An 11,128-nucleotide genomic window follows, 5' to 3' on the forward strand; every position below is an offset into this window, starting at 1 on the left:
GTAGCATAGAGGAAAACAAACACTGAATGAGTTCAGCAATGGGATGCAGAATCCAGCCAATGTCCAATGGGGTGTGATAGAGAGAGAGTGGAGATGGCTTCCGGGAAGGTGTGAAGCTGGAATGAGTAATGAAGATCAAAAAGAGAAGGCATTGGGAATAATCCACATATTTTGATGATGGCCATAGTTTTGGTTGAGACTGATAATAGGATAATATTTGTAATAAAGATTTAAAATATTTTTCTCTTCACATATTTACTCTATACTTCTTTTGCCCAAAAGAGATGAATAAAAACAAGGAACTTTCCATTTTTACTGCCATAAGGTATTTCTTTTACTGCCAATCTGGCACTGGGATCTCAGCCAACACTGTCCTTCTCCTCCATGTCCTCACACTCCTTCCTGAGCACAGACTGAAGCCCACTGACCTGACCATCAGTCACCTGGCCTTCATCCACATAGTAATGCAGCTAACCACGGGGTTCATTGTCACCGACACTTTTGGGTCTCAGAATGTTTGGAATGACTTCACATGTCAATCAGTTCTCTTCTTGCACAGGTTGATGAGGGGCCTCTCCATGTCCACCACCTGCCTGCTGAGTGTTCTCCAGGCCATCACCCTCAGCCCCAGAAGCTCCTGTTTGGCAAAATTCAAACATAAATCCTCAAATCACAATCTGTGTCTCCTGCTCTTGCTATGGGTCTTCAACATGTGCAATGGTGTTCGTCTCCTAATCTCCACTGTTGCCACCCCCAATGTGACCTCGGTCAGTCTTCTGTTAGTCACTAAATCCTGCTCTCTTTGGCTGATGAGTTGCTACCTCAGGTTCACATTGTCCATACTGGAGATAGTCCGAGATATCTCCCTTCTGGGGCTCATGGTCGTCTCTAGTGGATATATGGTGGTTCTCCTGTACAGGCATAAGAGGCGGTCTCAGCATCTTCAGAGCAACAAGCATTCTCGAAGAGCATCCCCAGAAGAAAGGGCCACCCAGATCATTTTGATGCTCATGAGTTTCTTTGTGTTCATGTACTTTTTTGACTGCATTATCTCTTCCTCCTCAGGACTGTCGTGGAACAATGACCCAGTCCACCTGTGTATCCAGATGCTTGTGGGCAACAGCTATAGCACAATCAGTCCTATGGTGCTAATCAGTTCTGAAAGGCGAATAATGAAGTTCTTAAAATACTTATGGGGGAAGGATTGTAAATGTTTATTTATACAGAGATAGATAAATTGCTCTCAAGATGAGACAAAGCACTGACTTCAGAATGTCTGATTGTCAGATAGAGGATATGCTCTCTTGGTGAAGTGAACTATTTGGAGTTATATTTTCGTTGTTAAGCCTATTTACTATTATATATGTGGCTGGCAAGTAATTAATAGATCATTTAACTGAATAATAAATGAGATAACAGAAGCGTAGAATTTTCAAATCAGGCTAGTGGGAAAAATTACAAAGGAAATTTCTGGGGGTGAATGCAGCAATAATCATTGTGTTAATGATTGGTATGTTCTAAATATATACAATTTACTATATTTCAGTTTTACTTTATTACTTTTTTGGGCGAGATTCCAGGGATTGAACCTGGAACCTCATATGTGGGAAGGAGGTGCTCAACCACTGAGCTACACCCGCTCCCCTCAGTTAGACTTTAAGAAGTCACTAAACACAATTGAAAAAGAGGAAAAAACTTAGATGAACAATTTGAAGACTTCACTAATTAATATGTCTCTCTATATAACTAGGTATGAAGGAATGTTTAAACACAGAGTGGGTACGATGCCAGAGAAAATCTCCACAACTTTCATAAATTAAAGTTCCTGCTGGCTGTGTTATATAAGCATAATTTAATAACATCAGTCAATATCAATATAAAGATAAAAAGTAGGAATTACCCATCTACTTACAAAATTTTTAAAACCTTATCAAATCCTGAAGATATATGTAACTTCAAAAAATTTAGAATAGGATATGAATTCCAATATTTAATTGTACATACCATACTAGATTTGGAATCCAGAAAGTCAAATATTCTAACCATAGAATTGTCCCCCTTTAGGAACATGATGGTCACAATGCTGAATTCTAGCATTATATCAGTTTTTAAAATATCATACAATATTAATATTGCTATAGCACAATATTAGAAACAGGAATGAGAGTGGATATGACAAAGTTTCTCACTGAACACATTTTTCTGCAATATGCCTTCTGATATATATCATCACATTCACAGTGAGGCACTTCCCTCCTCTATATAATGTTGATATTGTTGCTGTACATTATATAAAAGAGTAGTCAATATATAAACCTTGTGCTCTAAATCCTGGATCAAATAAGAAACATTCATCTAAATTCCTAGGCTTGCTTCCAAATAAATGTAATCCCGGGATTCAGGTCAAAATGATTTAAAAACAGAAATTGAGCACCTGTAAAGCCCCTGTGTCCCTTGAGGCATTCGCCAAGCAGGTAACTGACATTTACCTGCTTTAACATGGCAGACGAGGACTTAGCTCCACACAGGAGGGAGGTTGTACTTGAAAGGCTCACACAAAAGAGGACCCTCAAAAGTCTACACTTTAAAGAAATTGTGGACCTAATAAAAACAGTGGGTAGAAAGAAGAGAAGGAAACCAGTCCTCTTCTGCCTGGGAGCTGGTGATGACAAAAGTTTTGCTTCATGTCAGTTTAAACTTCAAGTTTAACAAAGGTTTGTGATTCAGAATATCATTCCCCAGTTGTTAGTGCTGCAGAGTAGGGGGAGAAAATAAAAATTTCTTCTTGAAAAATTCCCCAAATTAAAATCTGCTGTACCTAAGTGAAAAAATATAAATTTATAGAACATTCAAAACGCTAATTTCTCCAGAAAATAAAGAGAAAGAAATTAGCTTTCTTACACCCTGGATATTTGGATGTCCACATAAGTGTGATGAAATTTAAAGTAATGAAAGAGACTTAAACATGAGAAAAGATAAAAAGACTATTTGCTCATGAAAAATGAATCAAATAAATCTTCTCAAATAGAATTTTAAAAACTGATATAAAAAATCTAATGAAGGGAGCAGACGTGGCTCTATTGATAGAGCGTCCACCTACTATATTGGCGGTCCAGGTTTTGGTACCCCGGGACTCCTGGCCCTTATGGTGAGCTGGCCCACACGTGTACAGTGCTGTCGCATGCAAGGAGTGCCATGCCATGCAGGGGCACCCCCGTGTAGGGATTCCCCATGTGCAAGGAGTGCACCCCACGAGGAGATCCACCCCACGTGATAAAAGCACAGCCTGCCCAGGAGTGACGCTGCACACATGGAGAGTTGATGCAACAAGATGAAGCAACAAAAAGAGACACAGATTCCTGGTGCTGGCTGACAAGAATGCAAGTGGATGCAGAAGAATGCACAGTGAATGAACACAGAGAGCAGACAAGAGGGGAGGGGGAAGGGGAGAGAAATAAATAAAACAAATCCTTAACAAAATATACAATGGGGAAGCGGACTTGGACCAATGGATAGGGCGGCCGTCTATCATACAGGAGGTCCGCGGTTCAAACCCTGGGCCTCCTTGACCCGTGTGGAGCTGGCCCATGCACAGCGCTGATGCACTCAAGGAGTGCCGTGCCATGCAGGGGTGCTCCCCGCACAGGGGAGCCCCACGTGCAGGAGTGCCCCCTGTAAGTTGAGCTGCCAGCACACAAGAAATTGCAGCCTGCCCAGCAATGGCACCGCGTACATGGAGAACTGATACAACAAGGGGGTGCAACAAAAAGAAACACAGATTCCCTGTGCCACTGATAAGAATGGAAGTGGTCACAGGAGAACACATAGTGAATGGACACAGAGAGCACACAACTGCAAGGAGGGGAGAGAAATAAATAAAAATATATATATATAAAAAATTTAAAAAGTTAAAAAAATTTAAAAATATGTGTATAATGGAATCGATCCAGTTCTACTATGGTAGAAACCCATTTTTCCTGCTAACAGAAAAATATAGGAAACTGTTAAAACACACACACATACATAACTACCATAGGACTCTGAAAGTAAAGAAAGGCAGGCAGATTGCTGATAGGAACCAAAACCTGGAGGGGAACCCTGCATGGGGATGATTTCCAATTTCTTTTCTCTCATGCTTTTTTTTAAACTCCTGCAAAATCATGCAACAGATGTGGGTCAGAGAAGCTAAAATTCTACTCGAAAACTTACCTTTCTGGCCAGAAGAAATAGAAGTGGCCCTTAAGGGGCAGAGAGCATGGAAGAGTCAGTTGAAGGGGGGAAGCAAAGAAGGAAGTCCCCCAAAGCTGTGTACTCTCTTGCATGAGCCTCAGCCCTTCCCCCGAGCATATGTGGGTCAGAACCAAGTGAACATAATTGATACATGAACCACCACAGAATGATGAAGAAATTTAAGGGCTGAACCTAACCAGGTTGATTAACCTTGCAAGCAAAATTATCAACATTATTCTCCAAAAAAATTGTAACAGAATGGAAAAGCAACATAATATTCACCAAGTCCAAGATATAATTAAAAACTGTTCAACATATAAAGTACGAGGAAACCTGAGCAATTCTAATGGATAAATACAATAAAAAATGGCTAACCCAAAATCATATCGATTTTTGTATTATTCTCTAATAGTAGGTTTAGAAAAAACTGTAAAGAAAATACAGAAATCACAGATTTTTGAAAGTATCAGGAAGTTTATAGAAGCTATTAAAATGTATGTCTGAGAAGGCAAAGGAAAATACACCGAAAAGAAATGAAAAAGTAGAATTTCTCTGTAGAAAACAAGGAACAAAAAATAACAAAATGGAACTTTTAGAACTAAATTAATATATTATCTGCAATAAGAGTTTTTTTTAAAAACTCCCTGGATCAGCTCAATAGCAGAATGGAGATAGCACAGGAAAGATGCTGGAAACTTGAAGATAGACCAATAGAGAGAGAAAAAATTTAAATGCAAATAAATGAACAGGACATTAAGGAACTGTCAGACAATATCAAAAGATATACATATACTTTGAGAAACAATAAGAGAGGAGAGAGACTGGAAAGTAAATTATTTGGGAAATAGAAATCACCTCCAAACTTCTGAAATGTGATTAAAGAAACATATCTATAGATTTATTAATATTTTATTTATTTTAATTCATTTTTAAAAATATTACATTCAAAAAATATGAGGTCCCCATATACCCCCACCCCCCTCACCCCACTACTTCCCCCAGAGCAACATTCTCCTCCATCATCATGACACATCCATTGCATTTGGTGAATATATCTCTGAGCATCGCTGCACCTCATGGTCAATGGTCCACATCATAGCCCACACTCTCCCACGTTCCATCCAGTGGGCCATGGGAGAACCTACAATGTCCAGTAATTGTCCCTGCAGAACCACCCAGGACAACTTCAAGTCCAGAAAATGCCTCCACATCTCATCTCTTCCTCCCATTCGCCACCCCCAGCAGCCACCATGGCCACTTTCTCCACACCGATGCCACATTTTCTTCTATTACTAATCATAATAGTTCATGAATAGAATATCAGTAAGTGCACTCTTATCCATATTCTATTCCTCCATCCTATTGACCTTGGATTGGTTGTGTCCATTCCACATCTATGTCAAGAGGGGGCTTAGATTCTACATGGATGCTGGATGCAATCCTCCTGCTTTCAGTTGTAGGCACTCTTGGCTCCATGGTGATTGACCTTCTTCAACTCCATGTTAGCTGAGTGGGATAAGTCCAATAAACCCGAGTGTAGGAGCTGAAGTCTGTTGAGGCTCAGGGCCTGGCTATCATATGGTCAGTCCAGAGATTCAGATCCCCTGGGTATATATTAAACTCCAGCACCAACTACAATTCTGGTAAAGTATCAGGAAAGTCTTGTGAAAAGAGATCACATCTGAGTCCAGCTCCATCATACAGGAACACCAACTCCAAAGAAGGGCCAATTGACTTGTCATTGAACTCCATCTGCCATGATCATAAAACCTGTGGGTCTCTGTAGCCCTCCGAAGAACAAATACCTGGGATTGTATCTACTTTCTCTGTCTCTGGGACTCTGCTGAGGGGTGCAAAGGGCAATCCCTCTGATAACCTCCCGGCTCTTTTTTAGAGACTCATAGCCATATAAACTCATTTGTCCTTTCCATTTCCCCCTTGATTTAGGTCGAAAAGCATTTTTAACTCCTGTTATTATATGTACACAGAGATATTCTTCTGATCCGAGTTGAACCTTTTATTCAAGGTCGTTTTCTTGTTATGTCATCAGCTGGTACTTGGTAGTGGTCCCTTGGCACCAGGGAGGCTCATCCCTGGGAGTCATGTCCCACACTGGGGGGAAGGCAACAAATTTACATGCTGAGTTTGGCTTTGAGACTGGCCACATTAGAGCAACACGGAGGCTCTCAGGAGTTAACTCTTAGGCACACTGCTGCTCTAGGCCTTGTTCCTATTTCAGGTGCACAGGCTCACAAGTATAGTCTTTAGCATCAGGGGCTCATTGTTGGACCTCCATTCTTTTTTTGGTCTTTGCCATTGCACTTGGGGGATTGTTGCTGTTCCCTTAGGGACTGTGATAGAGCTCCCCTGGTTAGGATCTAAGCACTCCCTCAGTTGCTGTTTTTAATTGTTTCCACTATGAAAATACCCAAATATTTTTATGTACTCTGGATATATGCCCTGTAGAACTCCCTGCCAACCATGTGTCCCCTGTCAATAACATCCCACACTAGTATTCCTCCACTGCCCTTTTTGAACCTCTCTGTGATCCAAAACTTCCTGAAAAGTGAAGACCAATATATTGCCAGGTTCCCTTAATAGTAAAATGGAATATAGCGATGAGCTTAAAGGTTAGATATAGAATATATATTAATTTTGAGAAATTCTACATGCTATCTTTTTTTTCTTTTTTCTAATTATTAAGCTTCACAAGAGTCTTACATCACAATATTTTATATATATAATATACAGTACTCCCACATATCCAGCCTAAAACCTTTTCCCTTCCACAGCAACAATCTTTTAACATATTCATACCATATTTACTGAAACTGATGTACAGATATTGAAACAATAGCTTTCAAACGAGGCAACATTTATGTTTACATTGTGGTTTATATTTTAGACTATACAATTTTTTAAATTTTTAGTTATCTTATGTTTTACATTATGATTTAAAGTTTAGCCTGTCAGCCCCTATATATTTTTGATGTAATTTTACATGTCTTATATCCATCCTTGCATACTCTTGTGAAACATTTCTATTGCCCACACAATTACATTGGTTCCATCTATTCAATACCTCTTTCCCCCTCCCCTTAGGGCCCACAGTGACAGTCAATCTTCATTTCTTGATGAGCCATGTTCAGGGATACTTGCAACAGTGTTGAGGGCTTGAATGCTCAACTGCCCTAATGCCCTGGGAGCCACCATTTTTCTTGAGAGGTGCAGTTCCCTCTATTTGATGACCTAAGTCCTCCCCAGGATGTGGATATACCTTCACTCTCATTATATGGGTCTCTACTCAATGATATAACCCACTATGGCAAAATGAGCATTCACATATTCTTTAGGAGTCTGTCCTGTGTCAGATTATCCCCTTTAAGTATCTTGAACAGGTAACTTTCCTTATTATATTTTTGAAAAGGTTTTCTCAGCATTATACTCTCAAAGAACACTTGACAATCTCCTATGTTTGTATGTTGCTCCACCGTCCCCCTAATTTCTTGGGCATTATTACCCATCCTCCCATCCCCAGTCCCCCTCAAGCCTGCAAAGTCCCACCCAAAGGTTACCCTAAGCCCCCATTTTATCCCTTCCATGTACACATACTTACCTCCAGTTTTTCAAAGATTTCCCCCATGTAGATGTCAGCTTTCGTCCTTCTTCTACCCCCAGATTTCCTGTAAGCCTATCATCCAGTCTCTGGGGCAGCTCAGTTTACTTATTTCATGTCATTGAGGTCATGTAGTATTTGTCCTTCAATGCCTGGGTTGCTTCACTCAACATGAGGTTCTCAAGATTCATCCATGTTATCACATGGGTTTGTAGGGTATTTGTTCTTAAAACCGAGTAGTATTCCATTGTATGTATATACCACATTTTATTTATCCATTCATCTGTTGATGGGCATTTGGGTTGATTCCAACTTTTGGCAATAATGAACAATGCTGCATGAACACTGATGTGCATATACTGGTTTGTGTCCTTGTATTCAGTTCTGCTGGGTATATACCCAGCAGTGGAATTGCTGGGTCATATGGCAAATCTATGGTTATTTTTTTGAGAAACCGCCAAACTGTCCTCCAGAATGGCTGGATCATTCTGCATTCCCACAAGCAGTGGATGAGTGTTCCCATTCCTCCACATCCTCTCCAGCATTTGTAATCTTCTGGTTTTTTTTCATAGCTGCCAATCTTATGGGAGTAATATGGTATCTCATTGTAGTTTTGATTTGCATTTCCCTGATAGCTTGAGATTTGGAACATTTTTTCATGTGCTTTTTAGCCATTTGTATTCCTTCTTTGGAGAAGTGTCTGTTTAAGTCTTTTTCCCATTTTTTAAATGGGTTGTTTATCTTTTTATTTTCAATATATAGGAGTTCTTTATATATGCAAGTTATAAGTCTCCTATCTGATATATGGTTACCAAATATTTTCTCCCATTTTGTAGGCTCCCTTTCTTGAGAAACTCCTTGGAGGTGCAGAAGGCTTTAAATTTGAGGAAGTCCCATTTACCTATTTGTTCTTTTGCTGCTCGTGCTTTTGGTGTGAAGTTCATGAAGCAATTTCCTATTACAAGGTCTTGTATATGCTTCCCTACACTGCTTTCCAAAGTCTTTATGGTCTTGGCTCTTATATTTAGGTCTTTGATCCATCTTGAGTTGATTTTTGTATAAAGTGTGAGATGGTAATCCTCTTTCATTCTTTTACATATGGATATCCAGTTCTCCAGGGACCATTTGTTAAATAGGCCTTTCTCTCCCAGTTGAGAGGGTTTGGTGGCTTTATCAAATATTATATGGCTATATATATGAGGATCTATATCAGAACTTTCAATTCTATTCCATTGCTCTGTGTATCTCTCTTTGTGCCTCTAGCATGCCATTTTATCCACTGTAGCTTTGTAGTATGTTTTGAAGTCAGGTAATGTGATTCCTGCAATTTTGTTTTTCTTTTTCAATATGTCTTTGGCTATTCGGGGCCTCTTTCCTTTCCAAATAAATTTCATAGCTAGTTTTTCTAGTTTCTTAAAGAATGCTGTGTTGATTTTTATTGGGGTTGCATTGATTTTTACTGGGGTTGCTAGGATAGACATCTTAATAATATTTAGTCTTCCTATCCATGAACAGGAAATAGTCTTCCATTTATTTAGGTCTTCTTTGATTTCCTTGAACAGTGTTGTGTAGTTCTCTGTGTATAAGTTTTTTACATTTTTAGTTAAATTTATTCCTAGGTATTTGATTTACTTATTGACTATTGTAAATGGTATTTGTTTCTTGATTTCCTCCTGAGCTTGGTCATTATTGTTGTAGAGAAATGTTACTTATTTTTGCACATTGATCTTATAACCTGCGACTTTGCTAAACTCATTTATGAGTTCTAGAAGCTTTGTTGTAGACCTCTCAGGATTTTCTATGTATAGGATCATGTCATCTGCAAATAATGAAATTTTGACTTCTTCCTTTCCAATTTGAATGCCTTTTATATCTGGTTCTTTTCTCAGTGCCTGAGCAATTACTTCTAAGACAATGTTAAATAGAAGGGGGGAGAGTCGGCATCCTTGTCTTGTTCCTGATATTAGAGAGAAGGATTTTAAGATTTCACCATTGTAAACGATGTTGGCTGTGGGTTTTTCATATATACTCTTTATCATGTTCTAAAAATTTCCTTGTATTCCGATCTTTTGGAGGGTGTTTATCAAGAAATGGTGCTGTATTTTGTCAAATGCTTTTTCTTCATCTATACATATAATCATGTGATTTTTTTCCTTCAATCTGTTTATATGGTGTATTACATTGATTGATTTTCTTATGTTGAACCATCCTTGCATACCTGCAATGAATCCCACTTGGTCATGGTGCATAATTCGCCTAATGTGTTGTTGAATACGGTTAGCAAGTATTTTGCTATTTTTGCGTTTAGGTTCATTAGAGAAATTGGTCTGTAATTTTCCTTTCTTGTGGTGTCTTTGTTTGGCTTTGATACTAGGGTAATGTTGGCATCATAGAATGAGTCAGTAATGTTCCTTCTGTTTCAATTTTTTGGAAGAGGTTTAGCAGGATTGGTGTTAGTTCTTTCCGGAATGTTTTGTAGAATTCACCTGTGAAGCCATCTGGCCCTGGGCTCTTCTTAGTTGGGAGGATTTTAATAACTGATTCTATCTCTTTACTTATGATTGGTTTGTTGAGATCATCAATTTCTTCTTTCGTTAATATAGGCTGCTTATGTGTTTCTAACAATCTGTCCATTTCCTTTGAATTGTCATTTTTCTTGGAATATAATTTTTCAAAGTATCCTCTTATGAAAGTCTTTATTTCTGTGGGGTCAGTGGTGATAGCTCCTTTCTCATTTCTTATTTTGTTGTATTCTTTTCTTTGTTAGTCTCGCTAAAGGTTTGTCAATTTTATTGATCTTCTCAAAGGACCAGCTCTTGGTCTTGTTTATCATTTCAAGTGCTTTCTTATTTTCTATTTCATTTAGTTCTGCTCTTATCTTTGTTCTTTCTTTCTTCTTCCTGTGAGGTTACTTTGTTGCTTTTTTACTATTTCCTCCAAATGTGCAGTGAGTTCTTCAATTTTTGCTCTTTCTTCTTTTTTGATGTATGAATTTATGGCTATAAATTTCCCTCTCAGTCCTGCTTTTGCTGCATCCCATAAGTTTTGGTATGTTGTGTTATCATTATCATTAGTTTCAAGGTAGTTATTAATTTCTTTTGAGATTTCCTCTTTGGCCCACTGTTTTTCTAAGAGTGTGCTGTTTAATTTCCATATATTGGTGTGAAATCTGGGCCTCTGGCCCTTGCAGATTTCCAGCTTCACTCCACTGTGGTCAGAGATATTATTTTGTATGATATCAATCGTTCTGAATTCATTGAGCCTTTCTTTGTGGCCTAGCAT

At 38.7% G+C, this 11,128-nt stretch overlaps 1 protein-coding gene across 1 annotated transcript; it reads left to right on the forward strand.

Moving 5' to 3' along the window:
* Window positions 1–284: 284 nt before the first annotated feature.
* Window positions 285–1,232, forward strand: LOC101432649 (vomeronasal type-1 receptor 90-like). The gene has a single exon (XM_004452056.1). It carries the CDS (start codon window positions 285–287, stop codon window positions 1,230–1,232), a length of 948 nt encoding a protein of 315 aa, XP_004452113.1.
* Window positions 1,233–11,128: the final 9,896 nt, after the last annotated feature.

The sequence above is a fragment of the Dasypus novemcinctus genome, chromosome 26 (assembly GCF_030445035.2).
Source record: "Dasypus novemcinctus isolate mDasNov1 chromosome 26, mDasNov1.1.hap2, whole genome shotgun sequence".
Taxonomy (NCBI): Eukaryota; Metazoa; Chordata; class Mammalia; order Cingulata; family Dasypodidae; genus Dasypus; species Dasypus novemcinctus.